The 20,350-nt window shown below is 41.6% G+C and overlaps 1 protein-coding gene across 1 annotated transcript; it reads right to left on the bottom strand.

Annotated features, from left to right (window-relative positions):
- Window positions 1-1,300: 1,300 nt before the first annotated feature.
- Window positions 1,301-18,628, bottom strand: TRMU (tRNA mitochondrial 2-thiouridylase). The gene is made up of 11 exons (XM_070946919.1): window positions 18,322-18,628; window positions 16,154-16,319; window positions 13,545-13,651; window positions 13,069-13,191; window positions 11,471-11,643; window positions 10,406-10,459; window positions 10,221-10,287; window positions 7,785-7,885; window positions 5,790-5,934; window positions 5,370-5,452; window positions 1,301-1,603 (listed from the first exon to the last, which is right to left on the bottom strand). Exons 1-11 carry the CDS (start codon window positions 18,407-18,409, stop codon window positions 1,451-1,453), a joined length of 1,260 nt encoding a protein of 419 aa, XP_070803020.1. The 5' UTR covers window positions 18,410-18,628; the 3' UTR covers window positions 1,301-1,450.
- Between the last annotated feature and the right edge of the window lie 1,722 nt (window positions 18,629-20,350).

The following is a 20,350-nucleotide window of genomic DNA, read 5'->3' as shown; positions in this document are numbered from 1 at the left end:
CTTTCAAGTTATTTGTAAAATAAATCACTAAAATCTAAAACGTTTTCACTTGACAAAGCATGAGCTTTTGTTTACTTGCAATACATATCAAAAGCTTTCAAACCTAAAGGAATGAATTAATAATTTAATTACATAGGTAGGGTTCGTGTTATATCAATTTGACAGTTAATTTGTGTCAAAAAATGAAAACTCTGAAATAATAGGCAATTATGAATCTGACTCATAATACACTTTTCCTCAAAAGAGACATTATTTCACTTTAAGTACAGGAAAAAAAGACATTGTAGAAATTTTGGACTTGAGATGAATCTATGAGATTTTCCTCTTTAAAATAAGCAGGCTATATAGAAGACTAACATTTCCCACATATCTACATTGTGTGTGTTGTCTTGCCATTAAAAATGATTTTTATTAAAATTACAGAACAGGAAAATGCCATTTTCTTCAATGATTTTCAATGCCACCTTTAATGTTATTCTTTAGTTTATTAAAGGCTTATTTATCCTCCACCCTCATTGGAGATATATAAGAGAATGCAGTAAACTCTGGCTCTGTTTAGGCTTGAAACCTGATGGGGAATCTGCTTGTAGAAAGCAGGATTCTCACTGGAGACGTGTCCCCTCTAACTTGTGGAGAATGACAGAGATGAGAGGAGCAGAAAATGTGGGGCCTGATCTAGTCATCTCCCCAATACAATTCTACTTGTGTTGGGAGCTGGAATACCCAAATACAGCTGAAGCGATTACACAAAGCAGCTTTTTCATAGATAAAGGCAAATATCAGAAGGTTCTTCAAAATATTATCTTTTGAAGTTGCCAGCATGTTCAAGAGCCAAGAATTTTTCCTAGTTGTTGCACTTCAATTAATTAACACATACTAGGACAATTCATAGGAAAAGAAAAAAGAGATCTGTAGATATCCCCAGCATTCTCACTCACACACACACACACACACACACACACCAATTTTCTTATCTATCTTTGAGCTGTAACATTGCCTTCCAACTTGCTAATGGCTTTCTGGTTTGAAAGTTTACAAGATGGGCAACCAAAAGGCAAATATTGAGAAAGAGGATAAAAAAGTCCATTGTGATCTCACGACAGTAGATTTAGCCATAAATCTACTGTTCCACATTCCAAAAAACTTACTTGCATGATCTTAACAGGATTCTTCAAACAGGATATGTTACATTGCAATCCTATCCACTTATTTGAGCGTTGTTGTCTTCTGTTCAATTTCTGCACAGGGCTGGGCTTCAAGAGATGGGGAAAGGTAACCATTTTCTCACCAAGAAGAGTCATTCCATATGTCACAACCGTTTTATTTTTCCAGATAAATTCCAAACACATCCAGATGCGCATTCATGTATCCGACGATCATTCCAAGGCTTTTGACTAACCAGTTTTTTTAAGAAAAACACAACAATTCTTGGTTTTAAGAAAGCAAGAAATCATTTGGTCGGCTGGACTGTGACCTCATCAGCTGGTATGTTCTCCCCAATGGTCTCCCTGTTTTTGCCTTGTTGCAAAATAAAGACCGAAGGCCCCAGTCTCAGAATCATGCCACTGCCTAGGCATTCATCTCCCTTGTAGAAAACAGCAAACTGGAAGACAGAAGAGTGACAATTTGTACTGTATGAAGCGTGAGACTGTGATTGAGAAGGGTATGTGTGTGTCACCTGACTACTCAGCTTTTAAACATCCCATATAACGTAGAGCAGGGGTCACCAACCTTTTGGACCTCAGGGACCACTAAATTCATAATTTTAAATCCCGCGGACCACTAATATGATCTGCCTAATGATCAGATGGATGGGCATGGCAAGGTGGTCATGTGACTGGGTGGTCATGTGACTCAATGTCACTCACGTCGAGGGGCGCCTTGCCAGCCTCTACTCACTACTCCCCGCCTGCCCGCCTGGAGTCCTTAGGGGCCCAACAGAAAGCAGTTGCTGGAGCTAAGCAGCCACCATGAGAAAGAGTTGGCAAAACAGCTGGCTCAGTTCAAATTGGATCTGACCGATCCAATTTGAGGTGCAGAAGTACCTCACTGAGGACTACGAGCATAGGCTTTCCAAGCAGAGGGAAGACCTGCAGGAATGCAAGGCCAGGTACTGGCACCTGGAGGCTCAGCGGGCTGAGATGGTCAGCTAGTTCCCGCCCATGATGCTGTCCCACTGGAACAAGGCCCTCTGGCTCTTCGCCCAAAGCCCATACCAAGAGGCTGAAGCAGACCCCAAGTCGGAATTTCTGCCCCCCACTGACCCGCACAAAAAGACCCGAAGGGGGAGACTCTCTGCAGCAACAGAAACGTTAATTGCATGTATCCGGTGCAGGGGCCGTAGTTTGAGGACCCCTGATTTAGTGCAATATAAAAAATGCAAATAATTTTTCTGAGGACCACCAAAATTTTCTCGTGGACCACTAGTGGTCCATGGACCACCAGTTGGTGACCACTGACATAGAGAATGGGAAGGTGAATTCATGATTAGTATAATTACCATAATTATTAGGTATCTTTCTTAGCCGTGTAAATTGAACTGATAAAAAGTAGCATCTAAGTAAATTATCATAGGATAATTCTTGCATTCAAACAGATTTTTTTTTTCAGTTCACATGGTAAGGAGAGCTTCCCAAAGAAGTCTGAAATATTGAGTTCATTATAACAATCCAGCAAACCTATCAACAGTGAATCACAACGGGTTATATTCACACATCTTAGAACGAACGCGCTGAATTAAGGAATTCAATGGAGTCTCTCCCTTTTTCCAGCTGCATTATTTCCTTTGTTAAAAATACGCACGATTTAAAATTTGAATTTTCTCACCGTTTTTAAGCAACCGTGATTCAGATATTTCTTAAAGCTGAGAATTTTTTTTACCAACTGGGTAGAGCTCTTACATCCTACTCTTTTTCACAGACTCTTGGTTATTTACAGAATCTATTCCACAACGTCAGCTTGCATGACAGGACTTGATAAAGCCTGCAGCTTAACAAGCCCTCTGAATGTTTTTTGCTAATTAATGAAAGCTATCATTCTTCTTCCATTACAGTTGCTATTTTTGCTGTGTTAACTGTGGTGAGAAGGCAACAAAGGGCAGAGAAAGAGTAGAGTTCCACTGTATTTAGTCAAGTAAAGATGTGTATTTGTTTTCCCCAAAAATTCTCAAATAGCTTTCTCAGTGTTTCTCAATCTCACCAACTTGAGAAGATGGGAGGACTTCAAGTCCCAGAATTTTTCTAGCCCGCTTCAGCTGGTTGGGGGAAATTTGGGAGTTGAAGTCCATCTATCTTCAAATTGCTGAGATTGAGAAACAGTTCTAACTGAACATTAGACTACTGAATCTCTCACTCTGTCAAGGACCTAGGAGTACTCATCTCAAATGATCTAAGTGCCAGAGCTCACTGTAACAGCATTGCCAAAAAGGCATTAAGAGTTGTTAACCTAATCTTGCGAAGCTTCTTCTCCAGTAACATTGTAGTGCTAACTAGGGCATACAAAACCTTTGCTAGACCAATTCTCGAATACAGCTCGTCTGCCTGGAATCCACACTGTATATCGGACGTTAATACAATTGAGCAAGTCCAGAGGTATTTCACGAGAAGAGTCCTCCACTCCTCTGCTCACAACAGAATACCTTATGCCACTAGGCTTGAAATTTTGGGCTTGGACAACCTAGAACTACACCGCCTACGGTCTGACCTAAGCGCAGTACACAAAATTATCTGTTACAATGTCCTACCTGTCAATGACTACTTCAGCTTCAACTGCAGTAATACATGGGCAAACAATAGATACAAACTAAAGGTAAACTGCTCCAAACTCGATTACAGAAAATATGACTTCAGCAAAGAGTGGTCAATGCCTGGAATACACTACTTGTTCTGTCCCCAACCACACGCACACATACCAACAGACGTTCAGGAGTTAAAGACCAAACCAGCCGGCAAAATCCTTTTCCTTAAGTTAACGGAACTTGGAAACAACCTAGTGGCTGCCTGCCAAGAGTTTATTATTTACAAAGAGGAGAGATAACTTCTCCCCACTTCTGATACATCAAAAGAAACAGCTCAATAATTACGGAGTTAATCAAGTCCAGAAATAATCCAGCTAAGTCTTATAGCAAAAGTCCGGCAATGCAGAATGGTGTGGAAGCTTTCAGCTTTGTTCGTCACAAGGTTTGACTGGCCACCACACTCCCTTTTATATCCTGTGGGGTGTGGTCCAGTGACTCAGCCTAATCTCGGGCACGCCTTTTCTTCTGTTGCGTGCGCTTATCTCTGCGACGCTGGTGTGGATCCAGCCAAGACTCATTTCCCTCATCACTGTCCATCTGTGGCTGCGTGGACGTGCTTGGCCCCGGCCCTATCTCTTGCCCTTCGGCAGACACCGAAGGCATTGCCAGAGAGGAGGGTCCTGGAGAGGGAGGCCTTGCCAACTCCTCTTCTTCAATCTCGGAGTCGTCTCCTGCCGATGACACAGGCTCAGGTAACGGAGCCACAACACTACCTGACTCTGTGGTTTCATCCCCAAACCCCCAAAACTTTAACCTTAGACTATCTACTGTTGACCTCATCCCATTCCTAAGAGGTCTGTAAGGGGCATGCATAAGCGCACCAGCATGCCTACCGTCCCTGTCCTACTGTCCCCATTTATTTGTACTCATTTCCTGTGTTCATGTCCATATTTATATTTATATCTGTTTTCTTGTACATGTTTGACAAACTAAATAAATAAATAAAATAAATCTTAACCAGGAAAAAAAAGTGGACCATCTTATCCAGGATAAATGCAGACAGAGCAGGCTTGCCTTCCCACCACACCTTTGCTGAGATCCACAGATCATATCAGATATCTTCTGCACATATTCTATTCCATTTCATTCAATACTATTAACAATGTTTTTCTTGGAGAATAAATGAAGCCTCCTTGCAAGTAAATACTTATAGGTATAGCTTAATATAGCTTAATTTCCCTCATTATTACCATTGCTAGCAGACAAACGCAATACAGATGTTTATAAAACCTTCCTCTCGGTGCTGAGAATCAAACAAAACTCAAGGGAAAATTATTATGAATCACGCCATCCGTGTTGGATCACGTTCAAACATTCAGCTGATAATAGTAACGTATAGAACCAAGATTCCTGCTGAGATTTTCTACTCGCTCATATGTAATTGTTTAATAAATCAACCAATAATATGTATGAACAAACTGTCCAGTTTTACAGTGCGTGGACAAAATCTGCTTCTTACTTTGCTATTCAATTTATCTGTTCAAAAGTGCAACTGAGTGTATTTACAGGGAAATATGTCCTGCGAGGATTAGAAAATTTAAGATAATCACAGAGAAGAAGGCTCAGCACATACCTGCCCTGCTGTAAGATCCCTTATTGGCTTAGACAGAGTCAACCATACTGATCCATCTTGATTTAGGGTTAATGTACAAGGTACTAGGAATAAAAAAAACAACAACCGTTAAGTGATTGACTTTTATGGATTTGATTTGATTGCCCAGCTACATGACTTAGGCTGGCTCACATAATTAAACAATCAAACCGCCAGAATTAAATACAGAATTTAGAAAATACCCTTTACAAACACATAAAACCCAATTAAAACCAGAAATTAAAACTTCAGAACCTGTATTTTCAGCCAATGGTATTTGTAATCTGAGCAAATAACATGTTTCCTTCTATAAACATATCCTGTAAATATTTCCTTCTATAAATGCCCTCTATCTGTGCCATGTGTGCCACCAAGATCTTCCCATTAACAAAGACTAGTCACCTAGCGCCATCAAGTGTTGGAAGCGGAAATTGCACTCCATCATTTTGTTCTGAATGAGTTCTGCAGGAGGTTCCTCAGCAATCCAATGCACTCTGCTTGTCCGTAAAAGATCTCTGTAAAGTGCAGGGTGATCCCTGCAGGGAGCCTTCAGAAGGACGCAAAAATTTTAATTTACAACTGAGCATCTCAGCACTATATATAGATAAAATTAGCAACAAGTAAAAGGAAACAAAAATTCAAAGTTAAATTGGAAGGCAAAATAAAACTTCTGCTTTGAGAGTTGGGTCCTCTTTCTATCACAGCGATTATAAATGCAATCTTTATTGCATTCTTTTTCAACAACCTGGGAAGAATGCTCATTTTATTTGTTTTATAAAGGGGAGACCATAGAAAATATCACAGGCTGGTTTGATGGAACGCTGAGGCGGGCAAATTTAATATTACTTACCATTTTCCAAAAGGCAATGCTAAACTTGACCTACCGTATAGTAAGCTATATACCATATAGAACCAGCTGGCCAGGATTTCTATTTTTTCCCTTTCAGTTTCTTCTCTCTTTATTTGAACTATCTTAAAACTATCTGAAGCCTTTTATATTAGACCTTTATGGGCTCCGCCTTCCAAAATAAGGGAAGTAGTCTGCTAATTTTCAATAGCCATGTTGTTGGCTGCTAGTAATATGATCACAGGGGTCTCCAATAGCTATTCGGGACCACAGGCCCCAGGGTGCTGAGCCCTCATGGGTCATACAGTAATTTATTGAAACTAACAGGCTTATACAGTTAAACTAGATCAGTGTTTCTCAATCTTAGCAACTTTATGACACATGGACTTCAATTCACACAATTTTGGGAATTGAAGTCCAAAGTTGCCAAGATCACAAAACATTGCACTATATACTGGTAACTGTTATGGAATGTTTTGTTTCCTGCACAAAGCAAGAAAGTGTTGGGCCTAAAACCTAACCATGGTTTGTTTTAACCATAATTAGCTTATACGTAGCTAAAGCTATGAAAGTAACATGAACAAGAAATTATGTTTTTGCACAGGTAGATATTATTCTTAAGTGAGCGCTATAGCTCCAAAATGTCATCATTTAAAGAGCCAAAAAAGAACAAAAGCACTGCTACAAGAGTGGAGACACTGCTCCCCATATAAATTTAGGCTTAAAGGAGCATATTAAATATAGGTATTTCTCATTTAGCGACTTCAGTTAGTAACGGCAACTCCATTGTTAAGCGAAGCAGTTACTAAGCGATGCACAACTGCACCTACGATCTTACTTCAACCTTTCTTTGCCTTACAATCCTCATAAATGCAAGAATTGGACATAAAGTTACTGTTTCATCATTGGCGTAATTGCAAAGTTGCTATGTGAGGACTACTTGTGTATCCTTACACCATCCATGGGAATAGGGAAATATTGATGAAAGAGGCAGCAAGTGGACAGTTTCAGCATGTCCATCAAGGTGCTGCTGCTTGCTCAGCCCCTCCCAGTGCTGCTGTCACATTGTGTGACCCTTGATACAATAATCGAAATCTCACAGCAGTTTCCACCCTCACAAATGGGCATCTATTTCCCTTTGATAAGGGGAAGAGAGAAGCAAGAATCTAAGGATGCGCTGTACAGATCAGCCCTTCCAAACTGCGACAGGGACCATCACTAACAATAGAACTATGGCATCAGGATGATGGTTTGACTTAAAGATGAAACACTTAGGATGAAGGCAAGCTTGTTTTCAAGTGAAGCTCAACGGTTTGATCGTTTCTTTCTTTCAGTGCTTGGCATTTATTGCATACTTTGTGCCAACGTCCTTTTCAATTTTCTGTTGATCAAAAGCTAGTTTGAACAGGATGTAAAGAAACTTCTCGACACCCGGTTGACTTAACAGCTTTGGTTTTTCTTTTGTATGCAAAAGCCAAGAATCTTGGGCCAATAATAACCACATTCTTTTAGGCAGCAATCACAAACGGTACAAATGCAAGCAAACTTACCACAAAAACTTCCCCAGAGGCAATGTTTTTATCTACAACAAACCATGCATTACTGCCGATTCCTAGCTTAGCTCTCTGGCCAAACGTATATAAAAAGCAACCTAAGAAAAGCAAGAGACATATTTTAAAATATAACCCACAGATATGTTGAAAACAAAAGGGAAAGAAAAGATTAAGAATACCAGCTGTTTAGTCAAGAGGCAAAATGCAGAAAAGAAACACACAACTACTGAATGTATGGTTGACATTTAAACTCATGTTTAACAGTCTCATCCTAACCAACATCCCAATAAAGGGGCAGGTCTTTGATTGTGCTGTTGCAACCAGTATGTGGTCCCTTACCCTCTTCTCTCTGGTCCTCCAAACTCTATGATTCTAAATGCTATCATCCAAGCTGGCTAGGAAAGAGATTTGTATCTTGAACAAGCTGAATAAGATCAATTACAAGTTAGTACCTACGACTCTGGAGCAGTATTTATTAACAAAAGCACCAAAAAAAGGAAACAGAAAATTAGGTATCAGGTATCAAGTATAAGCTTACTCTGTGAAAATGCTATTAACTACAACAGGATTTTCTGTATTTCATTGGGAAAAAATAGGTCCATTCAGAATACCAGCAAGCACACATTACAGATTAAAATAATCTGCCAAGAGTTTATATAGATTAATTTCCCTAAAAAACAGAATGTATGGTTGAAATTTAAACTCATTATGCTTAAGAATCAATGTAACAACTTCATCCTAACCAATATCTCATCTCTAAACCGATTCCAATGTGACTTACTTCCAAGTTCCAATAACACTAGCAAAAAGTAACAGTAGCTCAAAGTACTTTTAACTCTCTCAATATGCATCGAAATGAAGGGGACACAACTTGTCTTAAGCGGGTAGGCCCCCAATGGTGCTGGAAGTCAACAATCCACAAAGGAGCTTAGGTTGGGCAAAGGTAATTTTCGTAAAAAATGTAATAGAAATTTCGGAACGTGAGAATGAGTTCTGAATATAATCAGCACTCTTAACCAACAATTACCTCAGTGTAGAATTGCAGCCAGATGTGTTTAAAATAATATATATTAACATGTTAGGCTTTGGTAATTACACAAGCACAAGAATGTGAATGCTGATTGGATTTATAAGCTGCTCCGTTGTAATACAATCATCAGCAATATATCTCTGGCAGGTTTTCTGAAATACTCCTAGACAGCAGTCACTGTTTTTTCCAACAACAATTTATTAGCCATCAATAATAATACTGATAATAACAATAGTAATTCAAATAATATAATTAAAATATAGCTAAAATCATTGTTCTGGAAAGTTGTCTACCAAAAGGAGCCTGGAAAGCTCTATTGAGCTTTCAGAGGCATTGCCTCTGAAACTGATCTTATCTTTCCTTCTTTCCTTTCCCTTCCTTTCCTTTCCTTTCCTTTCCTTTCCTTTCCTTTCCTTTCCTTTCCTTTCCTTTCCTTTCCTTTCCTTCTTTCCTTTCCTTTCCTTCCCTTCCCTTCCCTTCCCCTCCCCTCCCTTCCCTGCCCTTCCCTTCCCTCCTCTCTCAAAAGATCTGCAATCAAACAAGATGTCAGATGTCAAAGAAACCACACAACTTCTTCTCCCAATGTCCAGGCTTAGTTTAACCCATCTCCTCTCCCACTTGGGCTGGTCAAAATTCCAGGTGCCAACCTATGGAATCTCTTTCCATATGCAAACCACCTCCTCGAACCCCCCAGGCCAAGCCGAGTAATTATTACTCCTCCTATCTCCCTGAAAAAACATTATTCTCCCCTTACAAGTCTGGTCTAATTTTCAGCATTAATAGATTCCTTTCTTAAGTATGTTTATGTTTAGCCTGCTTTACACCTTTTATTTTTAAGGAGATTAAAGGATCCACATTTTGTTCACTTTATAAAATCCCACTTCCTTAGACAATATCACCTAATAAAAACAGTAACCAAATGTTTAGTAACTCGCCACCTAGTTTGAAGCTTTTGTGGCCAGATGTTTTTAACAAGAGGATATTGTAGGGGCTTGGGGTTCCAAATTCATTCGAATCCATTGCCAGATAATAGCAATAGCACTTAGACGTACTGCTTCACACTGCTTTACGGCCCTCTCTAAGCGGTTTATAGAGTCAGCATATTGCCCCCAACAATCTGGGTCCTCAATTTACCCACCTCGGAAGGATGGAAGGCTGAGTCAACCTTGAGCCTGATGGGAATTGAACTGCCAAACTGCTCGCAGCTGGCAATCAGCAGAAGTAGCCTGCAATACTGCACTCTAACACTGAGCCATCATGGCTGAAGGTGATGAGACAGTTTGGGGAAAATTAAAGATTTATTGAGTTTTATGTTGCCAAATTCGGTGTGTGTGTGTGTTAATGTAGAGATCTTTATATTTCACATCATTTAATAGGAACTGAATGAAAAAACACTTGCTCACCCTTGTGTCTTCCAAGAATTTTGCCATCTTCAATGGAGACAAAATTTCCTGGACGTGGTTGCAGATACTACAAGGGAGGAAAAACATCCTCTCAATTTAAATTCCATTTAAAAGTAATAACTTTGAAAGTAATAATAAAATAAAATGTACACGTTCATAAAAATTGTGAATCAGTAATTTCTCACCTCAAGGAGGAACTCTGAAAAATCCCTTTTACCAACAAAACAGAGGCCCATGCTCTAAAATAAAACACAATTGATGGTTATCCTTTAGGAATTTTGAAAATTCAAATAGCAGCACTTTATATCTATCTATTCCCACCTACAAATCTAGAAACAGGCTAGATGCACAAATAATCTTAAAAAAAATATAGTGAACTTTAGAGGAAAAATAAACAATATGAAATGCTGACAGCTCATAGAAAAATATGTGTTCATCAGAAGACTATCCTACTTGGCTGCAATGAAAGCTAGAAGAACTAATTCCTGTCTTAGAAACGATCAAAAACACTAAAATGGCACAATTGGTAATTTTATCCAGAAACATGATCAATCAAAAGAACAGCTTTTGGTCATTTCCAGATTGCAAAGGCGTCTAAACTAATGTTTTTCAAACTTGGCGATTGTTGGCTGGGGAATTTTTGTTGTAGTCCACACATCTTAATCAGGGGTGGGCTTCAAAAATTTTAGCAAGGGGTTCTTTGCCCAGTTGCTGAGTGGGTGTGGCCATGGTGGGCGTGGCCTAGTCGGCCTCCTGCACCATGGTGGGCGGGGGCGTTTTTGCCCTCCCCAGGCTCGAGGCTTTCTTTGAGCCTCCGGGAGGGCAAAAACGGCCTCCCCAGGACCCGGAGGCCCTTCCCAAACTTCCGGTAGGCCCATTTTTTGCCCTCCCCGAGCCTCCGTGCATGCCCTGCACTTACCTGCATCCAAAACGGGCCGTGTGGGGACTCCTGGGAGGGATGGGGTTGGCAGGGCGGGGCAGGGCCAGCCAGGAGTGGGATTTGGGGGTTTTCCAAACTGCACACAATCTTAGATAGGGGTTCTCCCGAACCCCTGCGAACCCCCAGCAGCTCACCCCTGATCTTAATGGAAGAGTAGCTCTTCCACATATGGACCAGGCTTCAGGGGAACACTATGAAGTATGAAGAGGAAAATGAATGTGCAATATTGAGAAACACTGCTCTAAGTTATAATGATAGATCCCCCCCCCTTATAATGATTGAGTTCTTTGAGTAGGAAATGTTACCATGCCTCTTTTTTTTTCAACACATGATAAAGCTGATGTTCTGCAGCTATCTTCTTCACAAAGTCTTTTGTTAAGTCTCCAAGAGGAAAAATGGTTTTCTGCAAAGCTTCTTGAGAAATTTGACTGAGGAAGAATGTTTGGTCTTTATTGTGATCAGCACCCTGAAGAAGTTTGACAGCTGCAAGAGGAAAATTTGGTTCGATCCTTTAAATCACAGAAAATGGTAACATGGCAGAAAACAATAAAACAAGCCAACATACTATGCAGTTAATACTATATACCAAGAAAGCCGAAGTAACAAATAAAAAATGTGATTTTGCTTCAAGGAATATTCAGTAAAGAGGCTCTTGATTACGATACGGTATCTTTGATATCAAGATGATGATATATAATGTGATATGATACTTTGATATATAAGCAATACGATATATGATATACTACTTTAAATCCAATGCAGATGATTTTTTAACCATTTTCTTTCTGCAAAAATGTAACATCAATTAGCTGTTTTTCTTCATTTTATTTTCCAGTTTTAATCTAAGAGTTTTGCAGACAAGGCGCCTACTACTAACCATTCATTTCATTATACTAATTGATGCTAGAGGTGCTTTTTCAAGAGGCAACTGGACTTTCTTGTTTTTGTTTGAAGACGTTTTGCTTCTCATCCAAGAAGCTTCTTCAGTTCTGACTGGATGGTGGGGAATGGAAGGATTTATATTCCTTTCAGGCAGCTGGTCATTTGCATTTTTCTAGAGCAGACGTCTGCAACCTTAAGCACTCAAAGGGCCATTTGGACCCGTTTCCCACAGAAAAGAAAACATCGGGAGCCACAAAACCTGGGTGGGCGTGGTCAACTTGACGTCATGCACTTCCACCAGTCACATGACACACACACCGCGATGCCTACCCAGCCGGTCATTAGGGCAGAGAACCAGTTGTTAAAAAACACCGGGAACCACAAAACCCTTTTGACATTTCTCTCCCTCCCCTCCCTCCCCCACCTCTCTCTGTATCTCTTTATGTCTCTCTCTCTCCCCCTCTCTCTGTATCTCTCTCTCTCTCTGCCCTGGCCACTTCTCCATCCCCTGCCGTCGCCCTTACCTTCTCAGGCCAGGCGAGGAGTGACTGGTAGGGGAGGGCAAGGGGTGGGGCCAGCCAGTGGTGGGATCACCAGACAAGGAGCCACAGCAGAGGGCCCAAAGAGCCGCATGTGGCTCCGGAGCCACAGGTTGCTGACCTCTGTTCTAGAGAGTCATTGAGGCCACTTGGAGGTTTATCTGTGTCCTCAGGGTCACCTGAGTAGTGCAAATGGGTGTGGAGCCTTCTTGGCTGAAGGATGTTTTTCTGCCCTGTGTCCCTTCACTGTTGAAGATAGACACAGGCTGTTGGGGATGAGTCTGTGTTGTCTGCATTTCAAACTGAAGTGTAGATGATTCCTGTAATCTGCAATTTTTTCTGGAAATCTGTTTGAAGCTTCTTGTATGTGAAGTGAAACGTCGTCAAAGAAAAACAAGGAAGCGCAGTTGCCTCCTGAAAAAGCATCTTTGGGACAACCATGACCTGGATGACTGAGAATTGATGCTTTAAACAGTGGAGCACTTACTGTTTCTTATTTCAAATCTATTTCTGAATAGTCCTCGTGCTTCTTGTTTGTATTTTTGATGAAAAACTTCATTATCCTCCAGGGAGGTCCTCGCATAGTGTCCAGTTGCTATTGCATCAGCTCCTGGTATGGTTTTGAAAAAATAAAGGCAAATTAGATACTATTATTTTAGCAAGACGTCTAATATATTTCCCGTCTTTTGTTTTTATGATATTCCTCATATTGATATTTCTCAATATCCCTGATATTTCTGTACCTGTACCACTTTGGTCAGGAGGAAACATCACTGAATTCAGTAATGCTTTCTCTGAATACAAAAGTGTAAGACTACGCCTTCAATTAAGACACAGATTGATCTGAAAAGCCAGATCTTGATACGCTGTAAAAAGATTGTATGCAAAATTGGGACTGATTTTTAGGTTTATTCCACATCTTCATTTTTCAGAAAGGAAAACACCACTGAAAGTAGAACTTACCAATGTTATTCATAGCATAGTGTAGGAAATAATTGAATTTGATGTTTTTATTACATATAATATCAGGATTAGGTGTCCGTCCAACTTCATATTCATTTAAAAGGTAGCTGTAGGTAAGGGGGAAAAAAAACATTAAAATGATTATGAGTTTTTGGAAATGCAGAAGCATGTTTACTGTTCCATCAAGAATCCCAATTACTTGATATAAAGCTAAACACCTGAATCATATCAAATTCATCAGAAGTAGCTGATCAGCATAGAGAATACTCTTTGCCCTGACCAGATTTTACTGAAGTTGTTTCAGTTTATAATTAGCTCCTTATTTTAATCATTTAAAAATGACATGGCTGAAAAAAGGATTGATTTATAGTAGTATTTTTCAAATGACCCTGGGATGCTGCAACCATCATAAATATATTTATTTATTATTTATTTATTTATTATATTTCTATACCGCCTTTCTCCCGTAGGACTCAAGGCGGTGTACAGTCAAGAAAAATATAGATACACAAACATCATAAAATTGCTAATTAAAATTATTATTATAACATAGTTTGGCCCAATTAAATAGAACCTAAAATTAGATAACATTTTAAAAACATTCACATGTTCGTATGTTTAGCCCCGCCTGTTGGAACATCAAGGTTTTGAGGGCACGGCGGAAAGCACGGAGATCAGGGATATTTCATATCTCAGGGGGCAGTTCATTCCAAAGGGTTGGAGCCCTCACAGAGAAGGCCCTCCCCCTGGGAGTCGCCAGTCAGCATAATTTGACTGATGGTACCCTGAGTAGTCCCTCCCTGTGAGAACGAACTGGTCGGTGGGAGGCTATTGGTGGCAAAAGATGGTCTCGTAGGTACCCAGGTCCTAAGCCATGGAGCGCTTTAAAGGTGATAACTAACACCTTGAATCGCACCCAGAAAACCACCGGGAGCCAGTGTAGCTCGCGTAGGAGAGGTGTTACATGGGCGCAACGAGCTGCGCCCATAATCACCTGCGTGGCTACGTTCTGGACCAGTTGGAGCCTCCGGGTGCTTTTCAAGGGGAGCCCCATGTAGAGAGCATTATATATATAGCATAATCATCTTATATTCACATTTTATATGTATGTTATTTTAACTGTTCATCGCCCTGAGTCCTTCGGGAGAAGGGCGGTATAGAAATTGAATGAATGAATGAATAAATAAATAAATAAATAAATATGCAGTTCCTATATGCCCAAATTTTAACCATGTGACCAAGTGGATGCTGTGACAGTCATAAGTGCGAGGACTGGCTGTAATTTTTTCCCAGTGCTGTTGTAACTTCAAACAGTTACTAAATGAATGGTTGTAAGTCAAGGACTAGCCATATACGATAAATAGGAAATGGTGAATTACTTCCATATTATCCCCAAGAAAACCATGTGGCTGTGTTGTAGTCATCAGAAGTTAAATTCAACTCAGCGAAGTCTGTATCTTTAATTTATCATTTGCAGCTCTTCCAATAAGCTTCCTTTGGGTCCATGGAGGATTGTTTTTGCTTGTAGAAGCATAGAAGTTTTATTAGACTTCAGAATGTTCTAAAATTGGGACATTTTTCATATATACTTTCTTAACCAAAGCATAGAGCAGTGATGGCTAACTTTTTTGCCATCGCATGCCAGGAGCAGGGGAGTGCGGGGGGATCTCGCATGTGCATGCCCACACCCATAATTCTTTGCATCCCACCCTGCGCATGTGCACCCGACTCCCCTGCACTCCCCCTGCTCCTGCCACACGATGACACGGTGGGCCCGATAGACCCATTTTTCTCTCTCCCCAGGCTCCAGAGGTTTTCTAGGAGCCTGGGGAGGGCAGAAACAGCCTCCCCCTCCCAGCCTTCCGGAGGCCACAAACGGGCCGTTTCCTGCCTCCGCAGGGCCTCCGGGGGGTGGGGAAAGCCATTTTCGCCCTTCCCAGGCTTCTAGAAAGCCTCTAGAGCCTGAGGAGAGAGAAAAACAGGCCTTCCCCACCACCACCCCCGAGGCCATCCGGAGGCAGGAAACAGCCTGTTTCCCTACTTCCGGTGGGCCTAGAAGGCCCGAAAATCAACTGGCCAGCGTGCGCATGCGCACCAGACCTGAGTTCGCGTGACCACCAATACAGCTACACATGCCACCTGTGGCACGCGTGCCATAGGTTCGCCATCACGGGCATAGAGCATTGATGCTTTGCTAGATTATAAAAAGCAGTAGAGGAGAGAAGAACTAGTCAAGGAAGCTTGCAAAGCCTACATAGGAAACCCATTCTCTTTATTTCTCTTATTAATCTTCCCAGTCACACAAAGCTAAGAGCCTGGTGGCGCAGCAGACTAATAGCCTGTTATTAACATTCAGCTGCCTGTAATTACTGCAAGTTCGAATCTCCCCAGGCTCAAGGTTGACTCAGCCTTCCATCCTTTCTAAGGTAGATAAATTGAGGACCCAGTTTGTGGGGGCAATAAGCTGACTTTGTATAAATATACAAAAGTATGAAGGCTGTTGCTTAACGCATTGTAAGCCACCCTGAGTCTCCGGAGAAGGGCGGCATATAAATGAAATTAAAAAAAAAAGCTTTCTTTCAGCAAAAGATTTATGAAAATTCTCTTACCTAAACACTTCATTCCAATATTCTTTAACATAGGAAACTTGGCGAAATGGAATATTGAGTATCTGACATACTTTATAGGCATCTTCACAATCTTGATTGCCTTGACAAATTCCCTTTTCATCCACTAAATCCCAGTTGTTCATGAACACCCCTGTCACATCATATCCTGCTCAGATGGGGAAAGTAAGAAATGAAAAAGTATAAGTGACAATACTATACAAGAAAAATTAACATACTGTGGATATCCTTACAAATAATGTTCAATCTTTCACTTTTAAAAAGTATTTGAATCATCAATGGCAAAAACTCATATCTCCTACATTTTATCCAATTTTGGATAACTCTGACTGTGCTAATATAAAATATACTATTCCCAGAATAGTAAATTGTGGACGTGACAAGTAGAAAATCTTCATTCTAGCTAGGTGTGTCAAAACATGTAAGCAATAATGGACTGAATAGCTCAGACTAAATGTTTGGATGGAAAACCACTATGAGAGTCCAGGGTTCCAGGGAGAGCCAAGAAGCTGAAAAAATGTGCTTCAAAAGAAGGCAAGGGCAAAGCATTTCAAATACAGGTAGTCCTCGACTTACAACAATTCATTTAGTGACCTTTCAAAGTTACAACGGCAATGAAAGAAGTGAGTTATGATCTCTTTTTCACTCTTACGACCATTGTGGCATCGTCCATGGTCACATGATCAAAATTAGGACACTTGGCAACTGATATTTAGGCCACTTGCAGGGTCCCGGAGTTATGCGATCCCCTTTTGCGACCTTCTGATAAGCAAAGTCAACAGGGGAAGCCAGATTCACTTAACAACCATGTTACTAATTTAACTGCAATTAACTTAACAATCGTGGCAAGAAAGGTCGTAAAACGGGGCAAAACTCAGTTAACAAACGTCTCACTTAACAACAGAAATTTGGGGCTGGATTGTGGTTGTATGTTGAGGACTGCCGGCTGCCTGCAATTTGGCAGTTCGAATCTCAGCAGGCTCCAGGTTGACTCAACCTTCCATCTTTTCGAGGTCAGTGTGAGGGGAAAATAATGGGGAGGGGAGTTTGGGGAGTTTGGGGAGGTGACATGGGTTCAATACTGACATAAATTGCCTGATGCAAGAATAAAAGAAAATTTGTAATCAGCATGTGCACTTGATGAAATGGTAGCGGACATGGACACAGTAGTTCCCTATGTGCCGAAATGAGGGGGGAGGGGCTGAGGCTGTGGAAAAAGAGGAAGTGTATGCAATGTTATGTAATTGCCTACAATTACATAAACAAAGTATGTAATAAAGCAAAGGCTTTATGTTTGCTATGTTTTAAATTCTAATAAATCCCTGAATCCCAAAGTGAGACTTTTGTGGTGTGCTGTCTGTTCAACTGTTATTAAGCGCAGCTATGTTCATGATTTGGACCGAGATTGTTGTGGGGCAATATGCTGACTCTGTAAACCGTTTAGAGAGGGCTGTAAAGCACCATGAAGCGGTATATTTTTAGAATAGAATAACAAAGTTGGAAGGGTCCTTGGAGGTCTTCTAGTCCAACCCCCTGCTTAGGCAGGAAACCCTACACTACTTCAGACAAATGGTTATCTAACATCTCCTTAAAAACTTCCAGTGTTGGAGCAGTCACAATTTCTGGTGGCAAGTTGTTCCACTGATTAATTGTTCCAAGTGTCAGGAAGTTTCTCCTTAGTTCTAAGTTGTTTCTCTCCTTGATTACTTTCCACCCATTGCTTCTTGTCCTGCCCTCAGGTGCTTTGGAGAAGAGCTTGACTGCCTCTTCTTTGTGGCATCCCCTGAGATATTGGAACACTGCTATCATGTCAGCCCCATATAGGTGTAAGTCAGGGGTGGGCAACTGTGGCCCTTTTACAACCTGTGGACTTCAACTCCCAGAATTCCTGAGACAGCCAAGCTGGCTCAGGAATTCTGGGAGTTGAAGTCCACAGGTTGTGAAAGGGCCACAGTTGCCCACCCCTGGTGTAAGTGCTATTGCTATTGCTTCGCCCACCTGATGTTAACTACGACCCCCCTCTCAAAGGCCTTCGCAAGGGGGATGCCGGGAGTTGTAGTCTCCATATACCGGAACGGAAGTTCTACAAAGCTCGGATGGATGAGGGGGGAGTTAAAGGAGGCCGTAAAGGAAATACGGGGGAGCCTCACCTCTCCGCCTCAGCAGCAGAGCCGCCACGGCGCTGTCCACCCCGCCAGACATGGCGCACACCACGTGTCGACGAGCGGCCCCCATCATGGTCTGGCTTCGCTGCTTCGAGAGCCGGCCGCGCTTCTTTTTCCCCGACCGCGGCCCCAACCGTCACCTGAAGCGGGGCAGAGGCAGGACGGGGCCCGTCTGTGGGCGGAGCTGAGCTCACAAAAGGCCGGGGAAAGCGGCCTTCTCCTCCGCTCTCCCTCGGGAGGAGGGCCGACTGTGGGAGGAGGGCCTTTCCTGGCCTTTTATCTTTGGGTGAGGAAGAGGATGGAAGGTCGAGCCCTGCCTTTTTTTGGATTCACCTCAGGCGGAGGAATGGGAGCAACCGCTGGAGGACACCCGTGTGCACGTGTGCGCGCACCTTCCGAGTCAGGGATGGCTCCTGGCGGCCTTAGGAAGATTTTGCAGCTGTTTTTGCCATCGATTTCTTTTCGGGTCTGAGAGAAAGGGACTGGGTCTCCCCGGTCTCGAACCAGAGGCCTTAACCGCTCGCTGTACCAAACTGGGCCGGTGCAGATTCGCGAAACATGTTTTGGGATCGCTCGTTTTGAATAGGTTGCTGCTGTTCTGCCAATAAATATGAAGCTTAACAACTTCAGAAATTGTGGGTGCTTCATCACTGGAGGTTTTTTTTTAAGAAACTTGTCTGCAAGGTATCCTGCTTCAATAGAGGGATGGACTAGATGACCACCAAGGTCCCTTCCATTCTATTCTATTCCACTTCATTCCCATTATATTATATTATATTCCCATTCCATTATATTCCCAGATTGTTGGGGGAAATATGCTATTTAGTATCCTGTCTTTGCTGTAAGCCGCCCAGAGTCCTCGGAGAGTGGGCGGCATAGAAATATGAATAATAAAAAGTAAAAAAATATTTTACACCAAGACAAATTCTATACTTTTATGAACCATTCCTTAAACCAGGGGGCTCCAACCTTGGGCACTTTTAAGACTTGTGGACTTCAATTCTTAGAATTCTGGGAGTTGAAGTCCACAAGTCTTAAAAGTGCCCAAGGTTGGAGACCCCTGCCTTAAACCATTATTTTTCCTACTTAGCAACTTGAAGAAGTGTGGCCTTCAAATCCCAGAATTTCCCTAGTTGGCATGCTGGCTGGGGTATTCTAGGAATTGAAATCCACACATCAAGTTGCCAAGTTTGAAAAACACTGCCTTAAACAAAGAGGTACTTTTTTTTATTCTTAAGACTATACTATCTTGTTAGTTGATATCATTCCCATATTATTCTTGGATAACCATCTTAAGGAACTTATGTAAAGACAGGTCACCTGACCTTTCTTAAAATGATAAACGCTAGGTAAGAATTCCCTTTCCCCACTTGCAGTTAGCCTTAATGTAAATGTGCCATGTTTCCTTTTTTTTCTCGTTACTTAATGATTTTTCATTCCTTTTATCAGAAGTGGGTTCAGCCTGGTGCTTTATAACTACTTGAAGTTGCTGCAGGTGTGACCTATGGTCCCTGACCTCTACAGCCACCCTCACCTGGGCATCAAGAGAGCCTCCATCTTTCCTACTAGCCTTTTCCACTGTGTCCAACACATTTCCAAGTCAGTTCCTAGCTCAACGTGTTTTAATGTATCCCTATGAATGAGTGATGGGAGGCCATGCAGTAAAATGGGAAATCTTATTTTGCTGGGCAGCTACCCTGATATCACTGACAGGTGTGGGAGAACAGCATAACAATCTGAACTGGTAGAAAATGACAATTCTCCTGCATCCGAACCTATGCTTGATTTGTCAGTGAGCAAATCTTCAGATGATCCCATACTATTTGAATAAATCATGTTGGAAGAACTAGGCAATCCCCCCCTCCCCCCAATGCAGGCTGGAGAATTTGGAGAGGAAGGGATCACAAGAGAGTTGAGAATACATTGACAATACAGTTGAGAAAGGAATGCAGATTCCGAAGCTGAGAGCTACAAGTGCATAGTCAAACAGGTATATTTCGTATTGTGTGCCAAC

This window comes from Pituophis catenifer, unplaced genomic scaffold, assembly GCF_029215685.1.
Source record: "Pituophis catenifer annectens isolate HBS135680 unplaced genomic scaffold, rPitCat1.0.hap2 SCAF_7, whole genome shotgun sequence".
In the NCBI taxonomy this organism is placed as follows: Eukaryota; Metazoa; Chordata; class Lepidosauria; order Squamata; family Colubridae; genus Pituophis; species Pituophis catenifer.
Note: the sequence above shows the minus strand (reverse complement) of the source record. Positions and strands in the feature narration are given on the sequence as shown.

Coding starts and splice junctions, on each gene's coding strand:
- TRMU (XM_070946919.1), bottom strand. CDS start 18,409: ATGATGGGGGCCGCTCGTCGACACGTGGTGTGCGCCATGTCTGGCGGG. Junction 11,644..13,068: donor TAGATTTGAAATAAGAAACA/GTAAGTGCTCCA, acceptor TTCCTCTTGCAG/CTGTCAAACTTCTTCAGGGT. Junction 5,935..7,784: donor CCTCTGGGGAAGTTTTTGTG/GTAAGTTTGCTT, acceptor GTCCTTCTGAAG/GCTCCCTGCAGGGATCACCC.